We start from the raw sequence: 16438 nt of genomic DNA on the forward strand, positions 1-16438 counted from the left end.
TTGTAATTACACAGATTTAGCTTTTTTATACTCAATTTTACGATTAAATCTACAAGTTCCCACTTATTTCTCGGTTAATCTTTACGTGGCACAAACTACAATTAAAATTATTTCAGTATCCCACTAAATCAATTTTCATTAAGACCCTACATATAAGTAGTATCCTCTGACTTAACACCTAGAATTTTGCTAACTCCTTGAAAATCAACTCATCAGTAATGGCCAACATTATCATACATCTCCACATAGGACATTGTCAGTTCTTATTATTGCATTAGTTACACACTGTGACCATATTCGAAACAATTCCTCCTAAGCAACAGTTACACACTGTGACCATATTCGAAACAATTCCTCCTCAGCAAAAACAACCTTCGATATTTACTAGTTTCAAACATTTAATTTATCTGATTTATTCCCATTAAATTGCTCGTTTTACTTTAATTCAACGTTATGTTGGTATGGGCTCTGTTGTACATCTGTCCATAAACCCCATTTACAGTGTGTACGTATGTGTGTGAGGAAAAGGGAAAGAATACCATTAAACTTGCACAGATTTACCTTGCACCTTCATCAATTTGTATTTCTTCGCAGGACGAGAACATCGCGAATTCCCTGACAATCCTGGACACAAATTTCTGACATGAGGCCCCAAGTTCTTCCCTTCTGGTCCCTGTTAACCATCCGCAGGATATGAACAGGAACATGTAGAGGCGGTTTTCGGGGCCCTCTTCGCATGGAAGGAATGGGGAAAGTGACACGGCCGACGACGGGTCCTTTGGGGAAGGGCACGAAGGTGTCCGAGGAAGTGCGAACAAGGCCGTGGCTGGTTGCAAGGAAGGTGCGGGAGGGCCGGAGGTGTCGGTCCATCTCATGGAAGATCCTCCATCCATTATGGAAACGCTGATCTGAATCAAAGAAATATATATACATATATAAATATATTTATCATTATTGATAGTTATTATTGATAATTATTTATTACTGTAAAATACACGATGCATTTTACTGGACTTGAATTTTTAGATAGTGCAGCGGTATCTTGCGAGTTGCGTGTACATATATATATTTAGCTGAACGTCGATACAAGAGACACCATTTACTTTGATAAGCATTGAGAATTGGAAAAAAACGACAGTAAATGCATTGCGTTGATAAAAAACTAATGATATATATTGTACCAGTGAAAGAAAAAAAATTATGTTAAAATGGTGATAATTATAATTCTAATATTTCGGCCCAAAATAGGAAGCTTGACATTAAAATGGTGGTAATTATATCTATTAAAGATTTTTCTCTAATTAAAACCACATGAAAAATACTTGTATGTTTGTGGATGCACGAGTGTGGTGATTCATCGTTCATATATAAGTGGTTGGGTTTGTTGGTTCAAATACAAGCAAGCTCTCTTGCTCTTTTATTACCTATAGTTATCGAATCTCAATTATACCTTTGTCTGGTTTTTTTTGGCTATTTCTTGCAAGCATAGTTATTCAGGAATTATTGCTAGCCTGTCGTAACATTAAAAGCAGCCTCTTTTATGGTTAAAACGAAAAGATGAAATATCTGATGTTGCAGCAACTAGGTGAATTGGAACTTCAAAATCTATAATGATCCCCTTAATAAACATTCTCCTTTTTCTAAGGGACGTTTTGATAACTTGTGACACCGATATATAAATTTATCTTTAAACACAATCATCAGGTGTAACTGAAATGTTTTATTTAAGACCACTTTGTCACATCAGTTGATTCTCCAAGACTGGGTCGAAGGATGTTCTTTAGTGGAAATTTATAAAAACAATGTGAAAATTTGGACAATTAAATGGGTGGAGAGTTAGAAGATTAAAAACGAAGGGCAAAAATAAAAAAAATATGCAGCTGGACGTGGGACATAAAGGGTTGGCTCAAACATTCCATCAAGCATCCCTCAGCTCCATCCAACGAAGACACGAATGTCTTGAGCAAGTCCAAAATCACATAGGCTAATATACTCTCAATCTTTTCATTATGATTAAAGAGAGAAACTCTCAATCTTTTCATTATGATTAAAGAGAAACTATAATATTTAGCTTGTAATTGAAACATTAATCCATTTTACATCTTTGATATAATAGACCTGGGGTACCTCCTTGGAGAATAAGTAAATATCTCTTCAATTTTCTGAATAGACTGGAAACCGTAAATCATTCCGAGGCTGTTACAATTGCCTGAAGTGTTTCATCAATGCCAAGACAAAAAAAATGGAGATTACAGTACCTGAAAACGTAACAGCATTTAAAAGAAGAATTTTTTTCCTTTCTGTATTAATCACCAGTAAGCTGCTCTTCTAGAAGGCTTGATTTGGCAAAGTTAGCTCAATCTGTTACCTAATGGAAAAGAGAAAAGATTGTTAGTTTCAGTCTCTTGTCTTTATTCCAACCAGTATTATATTTTATATATAAATGGAGTTTTTAATTTGATATATGATCATATGGCTCACCATTGTGATCTGGCAGATCATTCCGCGCCAAAGTTTAAGTGGAGGGAAATCTCAGCTGAACAATGGAATAAAATTTAAAAGTAGCTGGGTCACAAGAAAAAATGAATTAAAGTAACTAGGGATGGAATAAAGTAGAAAAACTGATAAGTGGTTACTGATGGGGCCAGAGGAAACCTGAAAAGATCCTTCGATATGCGAAGAGTACACCGCCACGAGCCTATTCCCCTACTTTATGGAAATAGAGGCATCCATTGTACTGTAGATAGTCAATAGAAAACTTAGATAAGGCACCACCACAAAAAAAAACAAAAAACTGGAGAATATCGATCATTACTGTATATACATATAAAACAAATAATTGAGGCCGTTATAATAATTGAATTTTCAATCATACCGTCAAACCATGGTTAATGTAAATCAGACTTAAGGCATCTATAAGGCCCTGGGCCGAATGGGTTATTTGGAAGTTACGGTAAAAAAAAAAATCTAAAGAAATTAAAATTTTAAAATAATTTTGAAGAAAAGCCTCTAGCCATCCTTTTTAGTGAAAATAAAAAGCTATAAAGGGTCTTTTGTAATAAGTCGTTTGTGATCTTCAAATATAATTTTTGTAGGAAATAAAATTAGATTTTTACAATTACGAGACAGGTTAAATATAACTACGTGATAACGTGATTATTTTGGCCAGTTAAGTCTTGCCCAACTCTTGAAATTTACAATATGTTTTAATAACTTTATTTGTTATTTGAATTGCGTGAAAGTCAAGAATGATAGTAAATTATGATCGTTGATGTTGAAAGAATGTGCAGCTACTAAATAAGCAATTAATTATATATAAACAAGCGGTAATAATTAAGACAGTATACAGCAATTACAATTAATTATATTAAATGGTAGATTAAATACATTATAAAATAGGACTAAAGCAGTAATATAGGGGCATTTTATCAGATTAACAATCATTGTAAGCAGAAAATAAACGAAGAAAAGAACAAGCCATTAAAGTTCATCACAGAATTCACGAAATATATAATAAATTATTTATAGCTATTGTGTGAAGCAAAGAATTGAAGTTGATGTTAAATCTAATAAATTTGTAATTATACCTTTAAAGAAGAGTAAAGAGTTAGAATTTTTACAAAGCAGTTACGGAAATGTTTTGATATAAAAAAAATGCGTATAGTTTTAAATTAAAATTCATCGTCATTTAAACTTGTTAAAGCTCTCCAATTCGCAAATCCAGATAGCAAACCATTACTTTAGCTGACCCACATGCACAATATTACCGGTGGTGTTGTGCGAAAGTATACTCTTCGAAATTACAGATAATTTACAAATCTTGGAGACGGGAGAGTGAAAATATTTTTTACTTTTTAGCTTCTCTTAAGAGATCAAGAGATATATGTTCTTGGCTAAACATTTATCTTAAGAGTGAGATGTTCTTGGTTTAGACTTTAGAGGAACATTTATCACGGATGTCAAGGAAAAATATAAGCGTCCCACAAAAAACTATTCGATTAAAGGAAATAAAAGAAAATCTATTTTATAAGGAAAACTTGGAAAGGCCCATTCGAATAAATTAAACCCTTGAAAGAAATTAATCTCGGGAACGATAGATGGGTCCCTCAATGCCGCAAAACTTTCTACAAGGAAGGCCATAACTAAGGCCGTCTATGCTATAGGTCTCGGTTTAGAAGAGATTCATTTTTCCGTAATGTTATTTAGCCGTAGACGAAGACAGAATCATGCCAATGGTTCGCTATTTCGAAAGTTAAGTTTTAGGCAAATGTTAAAAAGTTTATGATGAATATATTACGTAGGTAGGAGAGGTAATTAAGACAAGCTTTATTTGTGGTATTTAGTGTTGGATATAGAGTATGATATTTTCTCAAATAGCAGTATTATGTAAGAAACGAATGATTTATATAATTCCAATTATCAAAAGCAACTGTACATATTTCTAAAAGATGTGGCCGCATTATTGTTGCTCGGCCAACTCAAACTTTTGAGGAACAAATTATTTGTACAGAAGATATTTTTCTTCTTGTAACTTGCTCTTATATAAATACTTGTAAATATATATATATATATATATATATATATATATATATATATATATATATATACTTAAATATATGAATATGTATTAAAATCCAAGAAAACATTAAGATGTAAATTTCTTTAGAATATTGCGTAATGCTATCCTTTAACTTGTGCAATGAATGCTTGTAGTCAATACCTTTGTAAGAAAGGATTGGCTTTTCTTTTCAACCGTCTGCGTGGCGTCTGTGACGGCTATAAATCGATACTTTACTCTATGGAGATGAAAATAAAAGAGAACTCACCTCCTCTAGTCAGTAACGGTCATTTATCATTTCAGTCTTAAATAACCGTGACCAGAAATTATCGACAAATAGTCGTTTTGCTTAATGGCAAGTGTAGAGAAGTTGATTTTTACATTAAAATGGTTAGAAAATATACTAGAATTCAGATATTTGAGTTGTACGTGTCCAAAAGGCTACATGTGGAGTTATTAGTGCAAGTGAAGTTGACGTTTATATCCAAAGGGTTGGAAAATATTTATAGAGTTATTGGGTGTCCAAAGGCTACATGTATTGTTCTTGCCCTCAAACTTTCCTTTTAAGGCTGCTTTCACCCTATGGGCTACACTCGATTAGATGGTCATTGTTTGACATCTCTTCACTATTACAAGAACAAATTAATTGCATTGATATTATTGTAAGCCAAGCTACAACCCTACTTGGAAAAGCAGAATGTTACAACCCCATGGACCCCAATAGAGAAAGCAGCCCAGTAGTGATAGGAAACGTTAGAAATGAATCAACTATAGAAAAAATACAAAATAAATTACGGAATAAAAATGGAGAAATTGTTACTTCCAGAACATTACAGTGGTTCAAGATTGGTGTAATGAACATTCTTGCAAGAGTGGTTTAACTCAAGGTAGGCAAAACCTTGTCCATAATAACCCCCCCCCCCCCCCCTTAATAGAAGTGCCATACGCCAAATCGTTTTTTATAGCCGTCACAGATTATGCAGTCAGTATCCGACTCGTGCATTCGTGATAATGACGACTATGTATTTGATATGGCCATGTTTCATTTGAATGTGTCTTAGTATAAATAAAAAGTGCAATATCCAATGGACATTAATGTTCAGCCACAAGACAGAACATAGTTTATGTAGTTATTACCCTTTGAGGTTCCTGATGCCAGATACTGATGATTTCTAAAAAGAAAAGATGTACAGTTTAGATAAGTAGCTGTAGCTTTTAGGTGTAATGTTGAGATTATTAAAAACATTATGGCTTAGGGAAATTAATATAGTTAAGGAAGACGGTTTTATGACCACTTTTTATGCAGAAACGAGGTAAAAAAAATGTATTTTTTTCCAGGGCTTATCCTAATAAAAGGAATTGTCCCGTTAGTTCCCGATCTGTTTGAATTATATTGTAAGGAAAAGAAAGGCCATAATGATTATCCCAAATTCAGGTATTTACGCCAATTTGTAGCATATATGAGATTTGCTAAGTTTGGTAACACGTTCGAGGAAACTAAATTTGATTACCCCTCCATTAGATCAAACTAAACTTTACCACTTATAAAATCCAACTATCTCGAGATAAACTTTATCAATTGTAAGATTAAACTATATTTGGTCACTTGTACTACCACTCTCAATTTGAACATTTGTAAGATTAAAATAATTACATTTCATCACTCGCAAGATCAATGTAAGTGAGCAAACTAAATTCGCAATTGCAAAGCAAATTTTATTCCTTTTGAAAATCGAGGTACAAATCATAATAAATTCACTTTCGATACCAAAGACCGTGCTATCATAAAGTCATTTTTCCAAGCACTGAATACTTGTAAGGATGTTAAAAACAATTTCTAGCAGTTAACCTCTCTCTCTCTCTCTCTCTCTCTCTCTCTCTCTCTCTCTCTCTCTCTCTCTCTCTCTCTATTGGAATAGCTACGAAACGTCTAAGACGATAGCTTCAAACCTCCCCCCCCCCCCTCTCCCGGCCTTTTCTTAGTTTTCCTATTTACTCATTCTGTAGATGACTGACATTAGACCCAGTTTATATATTTATATCATGATAAAGCAGTACCGTATACTTATAATGCTTGTATTTTTTATACCATAGAATATTTAGGCAACTGCTTGTGGCTAAATCCTGACTGTCCAGTATTGCACTGAGTAGCTTTAAACTCATTTTATTTTTATGACCAACAATGAGGCGTTTTTTTTTTCAGTTAAGATCGTGTTATACTCGCATCTTAGATGTTACAATTCAAAGGTGTTTAACCTCTGGTATTAATGTACATATATAATATAAACTGCTTCACTTCATACCAACAGTTGCGAAACTTTGTTGTACTTCTGATTTCCCAGTGATGTTTGTATGTAAAGAGAGCATGTACTTCAGAGCAAAATCTGCCTGAACTAAGGTTACATTTCTAACATCCGAGAATTTCATTTATAAGAACCCCAGTTTGACCACTTTTCGTAGATTAGTAAAAATGTATATTTTAGAAAAGGCGGGTTCAAGTTCCATACAGAAAGGGAGCATTCAGGATATTTCCAATTGAAAAATCTATAAGTGGAGAATTCCCTGAAGTGATGTGTAGAGGTTAAGTGAATTTCTGCTCTTTTGCAAAAACCTATGTAATGGAAAAAAATATAATCTTCCCTAATAATCGTAATCATTCTGACAAAATAAGACTTTGGTCTGAACTACATGCTTTGCTCGGCTTTGAAATGAAGCCACTTTCAAGACTTCCCAGTGAATCTACTCTCTATATTGTCCAATTTGATACAATTTAGTGGGAGTCCTTCGTGTACCCACACCGCAAGGGAGGGGAAGGCCTCCCCCCCTCCCCAAAATAATAAGAATTTTACAGAAATGCTTCTGACTCCTCCTCTTATAATAATGCTGCCTAATATCAATATTCTATTCTCAAAGACACCAAACTCATTTCTAACTGTCTCGTTATAGTCTTAAACGATGAAGACGTCCATCAAAGAAGTGAATCATATGAAAAAAAAAATATTTTGTTATTAATTTTAGTAGATGTGTGCTTCAACTGTTTAAAAGATGCGCCATATCATAATAATGTCATAGATGAGAAAAAAAGTATTTTGATAAATGTATTACTTCCTTCTGTTGATCCAAACGTGTCCGCGCTACACAATATGGGAATTATAACGTTCTTCAAGGGATGGAAGTTGTCACAATGTCCTTTTCTAGACAATGAAATAAATTGTAAGATTGGAAATCATACGTTACCGAAATGTTGATATGAACATCAAACACACTTAATGAAGATTGGTGCTCTACTGCAAATTAATACCATTGTTTTGAATCTTAAAAGTATTGATTAAGACAAATTATCGTTCATGAATGCGAACTATTAACCGATTTACACGTGCGTTTTATGTCTTAAGAGATAATTAACTCGTGTCAATTGATCAATTAGTTAATCGACGTGCAACTATTAGTGATGCTTTAATAAAACAATAGTATGAGGTTCACGTCAACTACAAGTTGAGAAGAAAATTACTTTTCTATTTTGTTAACGCAAAAGCAAAAAGGAATTTGTCTCGGCTAAAGCTATAATTGTAGATTTTTTTTTTATTTTGTCCACGTAAAAACAAAAATAAATTCATATCGGCTAAACCTGTAATTGTATAAATTATTTTTTTTTTATATTTGTCAATGTAATAACAAAAATTAATTAATCTTGGCTAAACCTGTAATTTTAGATTTTTTTTTCTACTTTGTCAACTCAAAAACAAAAATTAATATGTATTGGCTAAATCTGTAATTGTAGAAATTATTCTTCGATTTTGCCAATGCAAAAAAAAGAAAATTAATTCATCTTGGCTAAATCTGTAATTGTGAAAATTATTTTTTTTTAATTTTGTCAACGCAATAACAATGTATTAATCTCGGCTAAATCTGTATCATGTCTCAGACACTACGGAGGTTCGTTACCATGATGGCACAGATGATATGTATGTCCCTTTATTTTAGACTCTAGGGAAGCAATCACTATCATTGTATTCAAGAAAGAGTACTTGGATACCCTCCTACTCTTTACCTATGAAATGTAAGAACTTACTACCAAAACAGTGATACTTATTTAAGTAGGCCTACATTTTGTGAATTTATGTATATTTAGTTTCTTTTCTTCGTAAGGAGATTAAGTTGCTTGCAATTCCTGAAAAGTCAAATATCTAATTTTGAAATTTAAATGGTAATGCAGAAAATTATGATGGTTTTCATAAAATCCTTAACTGATTATCGTCCATTTTTTGGATGTTTCAAAATTATCTTTCACTTTATTCTGAATATGACACGTTATGGTTTGTTTCATAAAGCCTTTAGGGTAATTAGACAATCAAATGATACTTTGCCGTAAAGAACGAACATGATTAATGGAGTTATACTGTATTAACAATGTTATTAAAAGCACAACACGTAAATTAAAAACTGCATGCTAACTAAGGATCCACAAGAGTGATCCCAATTTCCCCTTAAGTCAGCCCCTTAAGAGTGACGACCTTTGACCTGCAGGATGTCTGTCGGTCCTTTTGAATGTCTACTTATACCAATGAGCGGTTGATCAAAAGCATTCACCTCTATATATATTTACATAACTCTTCAATCTTTGTGTCGGTTGAACAATCTGCGTTGCACATTGTGTTGCAACGGTGGTGCTGTTTCGCACACTCGTCTTGCTATGTATTTAACTCCGTTTTACGAAACATATGATGAATGGGGTAGTCGTATTATACCTTATGCTATAAAATACATGAAAAGATAGTCTTGATAGAATCGCATGCGGGTACGAGTACAGTTAGAGAAAATGGAATCTGTGGAAACATATAACTTTAGGTTATTATTTTTTTTACCACCTCAAAAAAAGTCCTTTCAAAATCTGTTTTTTTTTTTCTTTAGGCGTACCTAGTCTTTCATTTTCTATGATTTAATGCAATGTCTACATTAATCAAAGCAATATTACCTCCCCCCTTTAAAAAATTAGTTTTTTTTTAACCTTTTTGTTTTATAACAATATCCATTAGTTTCATTTGGCTTCTAATAATGAACGAATTGATATGAATCAACTTACGTATTGCTATTGCAAACTGGCGTCGCAATTCCAAAGGTAATTGACAGCTTCGTCGAGAACGTGGGCAAAGTAACATCTAATTATTATTCCTAAAATTCTGGCCTCTTAATACTCCATTTGAACTCAATCATTCCAGTAGCGTAAACTGGTGTTACACGTACCAATTATCTCTGCTACGGTTTGATATGATTTAATGGAATTAAAGTCACGTGGCCCTGCACTCGGGCCGGGTAGGCCATTCAGCACGGAAGTTTTAACTGCGTCCCAACAGTTGCGCTAGAAAATAATAATTTAAAGGGCTGGTCAGAAAGATAAAAAAAGAAGGCTCTCTAAGTAATGCCTACAATCCAACTCGTGAGGTGCACTGATGGCATTGTTACTTTCGACTAACTTGCAGCTCTATTTTATACAATTATAGCAATTTATTATTACATAATTCACAGTTTGACTATGATACAATTACTCTCACCATAGCAAATGTACTATTCTAATACCATTTCTGACATGTTGACCGATAATGAGTTCTTTTTTATACTAAGAAATAGCGTTCTGTACTTCATAGGCTATAACTCTGTGCCAAATACGCTGCACTAGGTAATGTTAATCAGTTTTTTGCTACTTTAAAATGAATAAAATCAAGCCATTCTGCTCCAATCTGGAGCGGTTCCTTATTCACTTCTGTTACAAGAAATAATTATATTTGTTTGCATTTACTTTACATTGACAGTGCTAGAGTTAAATACGTAAGGAAAGAAATTTCATTACTGAAGACTAGTTGCAAGTGATACTACTCTTGCATGGAGTATTTTCATGTATCCTGATAATCACACACCAGACGCTACTAGGTCTTTGGACTCACAAGTTTTTGATAAGGGTCTGTAGAAGTAGTTGAAATAAAAGTATCTCTTAATGATACCTCCCATGCTTAGAAGTGGACAATTTTCAATAAAATTCTTACCACTCCAGTAAAATAAAAAAGGAAAAACTATTCCAGATTATTTTTCGCATGACTATTTCAAGCTATTAAAGAAAAGTTATCTTAAACCTGAAGCAAACCTTGTTAATTGCTTACTTACCCGAGATTAAAACTTCGAAAGCGCGTTGTTGGTCATAGAGATTGTAACACCAGATTGCATGGCTGTAATCTCTTCATAAAGCTGCTTTGCTCCTTGAGACTGGGCTAATCACTTCATTGAAACTTCTTAAGAGTTCGTCGTTGAGACGAGCGGTTCACGAGAGGTGGAAGAGAAGTGACAAACTAAAAACAAAATGACATTTGATGAAACCACATAAACGGAAAATGACACAGCGCACGTAAAATTAAATGGTAAACAAAAGCAATTTCCCATACAATGTTTGTGCAACTTTTGACATTTCACAATGACGAGTTCACGTGTTTTTGGCAGTGTCGGGAAATTTGTTTTTACCCCTTTTCTGGCAAGTGTCAGTCTTGTTTTGGCTTTTTTTTATTTTGGTTTCTGCCAGATTATGGTGGGAATATTTAACATTTGCAAGTCATTACACAGTTAATTCCTTTCATTGTGAGCCCTTATTGTTAATTATCAAGTCATGAAGGAATTAATCAGAAAGGGAGATCAGTGAAATTCCATAAAAAAAAAATATCCAAGTTTCAAAATTATGGCTATAATTTAAAATCAAAATAGAGTTATTTTCTCAGAACAACATTTTTAAATAATTCAAAACTATATTATATTTCTGCTATTTAAACTTTTTTTTTCCAGATATTCTGAAGGGAAGATGAGTTTTTATATAGTTTCATTTAATCATTTTCAACAGCCAATCTTAAGACATTCTAAAGATTAATCAAATGAAACCCCACAAATCTATTGTTGTCCTTCTGTTTCTGCTAACCAGCTAAGTACGAGTAAAAAAACAGACAATGTTGGTAGCGAGAAAGATTTCCAGTGCGAATCTGTAACCAATATCTCGAACTATCACTCTTTACTAAATAATATCTTATTATTTTAAAATAAATTAGCCAGTGCAAAAACTCAGCTGTAATATCTTAAGAATTTTATATGATAAAATTACTTCGTTTAACTAGTACAGAAGAGTTTATTCATTACGCTGCTGGTGAATATTAAAGTTAATTCTAAATAAAAAAAACTAATTTTTTTCCAACTTATAAAGAATTTTTTTTTTTTATTTCCTACAATTGTTAAATGTAGCAAAATTGATCCCCGAATCAGTATTGATCCAATAAATTCAGAATTTGACAAATGTACAAAGCTAATTGGAATATTACTAAAAAGGGGCTAATATTACATTTAGAACTTCAACTAAACATTTCAAGCAAAAGGAAATATGTGACAAATGAGTATACAGTACTGTATTTCAATTATATTTTAATAGAATATTTAATTAAATTAATTTCTCCATTATGTAAAAATGTATCTTATGAGATTTGTACCACAAGACACCCCCCCCCCCCGGGCGTAATTATAACTGTAATTTGTAAGATTTTTGTAATTAAACTGTAATTAAAACGTAGTAAAAATTTATGGAAAAAATATCATGAGGAATTGTGGTTCTTGATAAGGTCAACTTTCATTTCCGGAAAGATTTATAGATTTTTACATGTTGAAAGGAATACTTGTGAAGTATATCAAAATCGTCACTTTATTCCTCATGTTCCTTGGACAGAATCTGATCATTTGTTTATTATTTTATATGTATTCAGTGATATACTTTAATTCTGTCTTAAATACTTTTGATTTTGTCTTTCGCATAATGTACACAGCGTTACTATACACACTATAAAAATACATACAATTTAATGAACTTTAAAACAATTTAATTTAAACTAAGAAAATTACAAATTAAATGAATAAAAGTGACATTTCCAAAATTTGTATTGATTAATATATTACCCAGCTGCATGTAGGCTACAGTCTTTGTTCATTTTCAGCGAGGACAAACTAATTATAAATGCCATTGCAACAAATTATAGTAGTGATTCACAAAAGTATTTTGTATGACCTTTGCGACTTACAATCCCTGCCATGTTTACTTGCATCTCATTGGAAACAGATTGTCCATAGATAAATGTACAGCAATGAGTGTGCAGTATACAATCATGAAAAAAAAATCTACAAAAATTCAACCTATTCGCGGGGTAAATTTTAGTCCTATAATGGGTAATTTAAATGCCTAATGGTTGCTCAAGCATGGCACAGGTAAGGGACAAGACAATGCCATAGAGACTGACCTTATATACATATGATCAGTGCCCAAGCCCCCTCTCCATTCGAGCTAGGACCAGGCTCCCCCAAACACCCGATCCCTACCTCAAAAGGATGGCGAGGTTGCAGACACTACTAAAACCTATTGAGCTTGGGCAGGGTTCGAACTCCCATATAACAGATAGCTAGGCAGGAACAATTCCATTGGGGTATCACAATCATAGTTTTCTCACACGAAAATTTAATCTATTTCAGGTCTCATTTTTTGTACTTGAAAACACAATGCTTTATTATTTTCCAACTCCATTTTTGTGACTAGAAAATAGAACATGTGTTTTATTACTTTTACTACCGAAAAATACAATGCTGTATTCCATAGGTAACAAAAGATACTTGGGTCATTTCTGTTACGGGAATTTTTTTTTTCTAAATGTTTCCCCAAAGTCATTATCCCACTTCAATTTGATGCCACATTTTTTTATCACTAATTTACATAAGGATTTTTTTTTTTTTTACAATTTGAAATTAGCAAAATTTTATTTGTCACCACTAGAAAAAAGCAAACATTACTTGGTAATTATTCAAAAAAAAAAAAAATTACAGTTCAAATACGCGAAACTTGTTTGACACTATTTTGTTTGTTACAGCCTGAAATAAGCCAACTTGTCTAGCATAAACTGGAAGCCATCGGTTTTATCTGAAAAATGTACAATTTTGAATGAAGTTTGTGAACGAATTAACATAACTTAGGTATTCTTAAACTATTTATGAATCTATTTAATATCTTAACTTATTAACAAAGAAGGATTATAAATTTGTAAATTTAATGTCAAATTTCTAAAAAAAATTTCAAGGAAACCTTGTTTAAAAATGTTACTTAAAAATGGATATAACAATTGGGACTCATAATTAAAATTTCATAAAGTTATTCACTTCATTCACCACAGATGTATTTATAGCAAACAAAAATGGTTTTAATTAATTAAATAAGTTCCATAATTTGGATTTTTTTGCAATCCACTGTTTCCCAGAAGAAAATAAAATGTACTCATTGTTAACAAATCCTCAAGAAACAGGGAAACAATATATTGATCTACTCCATGTCAGGTACTTAAGGTAAAGTACCTCTGAGAACAGATAAAAATAAAGGCCTTTTTGCCCTTGTTTATGTTGTAAATGTGTGATTCTCTTGTTAATAGTAAAAAATTGGAAAACGATATCTTAGTTTTATTTCCAATCCTTCATTCTTATTTCTTTTGCCAGGTATTGTTATTCAATTTTCTCTCAATCTCTTTTATCTCGAATAATGCAACTTATGCTAAATATTTTATGGATATAATTACGGAATATTTTATTAATATATATAACCACAACATCAATGTTAAAGTTACACCTTAATATCTCAAAATATCTTCACTAACTAAACTAAAAATGTTAAATATAATGTTTCATACTGTAGAGTCAAAAATTTTTACATAAGGAACTGAATGCAAGCTATTCCAAAAAAATCATCCGAGACTGCCATCATACTAATTATTATATAAATTGTTTCCTTGGCTTTCAATGAGATTGTCCAGACCTCGAGGATAAAATAACTTGCACTTACGTCATTCAGTATCTCAATTATTGTCTTTCAAGAGACTTTACCATCAATGGAGACAGAAGATGCCTTGTTCAATAAATTGCCTAAAAACCTGGAAAAAAAACTCCAGAAAACAATAGATTTTATTGAATTAACACCCAGCAGGATGTATGTCTTTGTTACAGAGATGAATAGAGAAAGGCCCTTTGCATCTGGAAATGGGACATTTAACAAATCTCAATTTCAAGTTTTTAAACTGGCCCACGGCATCAATACTGGATCTACTTGATCAAAAAAATGAGCTTTATAAGTAAACACCCAGCATCAAATATATATGTGTATATATATATATATATATATATATATATATATATATATATATATATATATATACACATATATATATATATTGGCTGAAACTCTGTTAAGCTTCTAGACATAATCCCATTATCAACAAGGAAGCTAGGGCGGTTGCAGAAGATTTCAGAGGTAGTAAGACATGTGGCGAGTGACACTCATGCCAAAGACTCTTTACTTTTCACCTTCAGCTCAGTACTGAGAAAGGTCGCCGAGGTGTGAAGGACACAGATTTGTACAACTAATAAAAATAATAATTGTTAAAAAAATAATGTTTGTTCTACACATTTGAAGTACTTTTGTTAATTATATTTTCCAATATTAGCGACCAGTACTAAAAAATGTAAATATTTTATTTAGTTTATAGTTTCCTTCCAATTGTGTGATTTTCCTCAATTGAGTTTATGTATTTACCACTAAGGAACCAAGTGTTTCATTGGCCGGGTATTAATCAGGGCACAGACTTGTCAGCTCTTTGAGTGAAGTTTACAAAGAAATCATTAGTTTCATCATGATCTTACAAATAATTAAAGCGAGGCACCTGCCCCAAAAAGATTTAAAACTTATCTAAGTCATCTTTATTTGTATTATAACGATGAATGGGGAGACTTGTTGTGTTATAACATGATTATTAATATAGGGAAATGGTCATTGCTATAAAGGATTCAAACCTATCAACATTTTCATTGGAGCATTCAAACCTACCAACATTATTATTGAAAGAGTTAAGTCTATCAAAGAATATATTCATGCGTTTTTGAGTAGTAAGTGCTACTATCTCCCTCTTAATATACAAAGTTATAAACATCCCCTTTTTGTTCAACTTTGGAACTCCTAGTATCACTAGTAACGCAATTAGCGTCCCAAAGTGGATTGTTGGCATTGAAGTCTGCATTTAATAAGAAATAATCTTGCTTGTCTGGAAATCATTTTACTAAATTTTGCAAATTACAGTTGCAAGACGGTCGAGTGTGTATATTATAAATAATAAGGGACTTGTTCAGATGTACTTCAACTCCAAATAATTGAAATTCCGATGTATTAAGAATCTTAGCAACTTAAATCACAATTCCTAATGCATCAACAGAAGGACAGAACGAGATCACAGAGTAACCATGATCAATTTCCGATTGAAGGAACAGTATCGTTAGTATGCTATAGGCATATTGCAATGGGGTTATAATTTCTTAAGTCTGAATTTTCCCTAGATGCAAATGGGTTTTAAGACCATTAATATTCCATTGAATTATGTTTGGATTGAGCATCAAGGCAACGAAGATGGCTTGCCATTGGGCAGAGTGTTACTTCTGCTTATTTTGCTGCAGTTGGGTTTCAGTTTAACTACACTGTCATCATTTTTCCATTAAGTTTTAGTTCTTCAGATATAAATTCTTGATGTTTTATTTTGATTATGATTTACTCCGTGACTATCATTTTGATAAGAATTGAAGTTTGTCTATAAATTTTCAAGAGGAGTACTTGTTGCACTCTTCACTACGAATTTACTTTAGGTAGCGACGTAGTGTTTTCACAAGAGAGAGAAGCAAGTTACCTCAATCTCAGTTAAATGCTTCTTGTAAATAAGAGAAGGAAAATTACTTTAATGTGAAGTCGCGAATTGCTGGGCTCTGGGTCTTCGACATGAAATCTGTAAC

General features: G+C 32.5%; 1 protein-coding gene and 1 long non-coding RNA gene across 7 annotated transcripts in view; one reads left to right on the forward strand and one right to left on the reverse strand.

The window, feature by feature from the left end:
- The window catches only part of LOC137641481 (Kv channel-interacting protein 4-like), an 852695-nt gene extending 850446 nt beyond the window's left edge, over positions 1-2249 (forward strand). For all 5 annotated transcript variants that reach the window (XM_068374090.1, XM_068374089.1, XM_068374088.1 and 2 more), the window contains one exon: positions 595-2249. In XM_068374090.1, the coding sequence (XP_068230191.1) occupies positions 595-642 (48 nt within the window). In that variant the 3' untranslated portion in view covers positions 643-2249. The remainder of the gene's footprint in view (positions 1-594) is intronic.
- Positions 771-16438, reverse strand: part of LOC137641483 (uncharacterized) — a 73531-nt gene continuing 57863 nt past the window's right edge. The window contains exons 2-5 of one of the 2 annotated variants that reach the window (XR_011044529.1): positions 10718-13541; positions 9642-9917; positions 2259-2368; positions 777-908 (exon numbers count right to left, since the gene is read on the reverse strand). This is a non-coding gene — a long non-coding RNA (uncharacterized lncRNA). Of the gene's footprint in view, positions 909-2258; positions 2369-9641; positions 9918-10717; positions 13542-16438 lie in introns of both variants that reach the window. The other variant, XR_011044528.1, reaches the window with a different exon arrangement.

The sequence above is a fragment of the Palaemon carinicauda genome, chromosome 5 (assembly GCF_036898095.1).
Source record: "Palaemon carinicauda isolate YSFRI2023 chromosome 5, ASM3689809v2, whole genome shotgun sequence".
Taxonomy (NCBI): domain Eukaryota; kingdom Metazoa; phylum Arthropoda; class Malacostraca; order Decapoda; family Palaemonidae; genus Palaemon; species Palaemon carinicauda.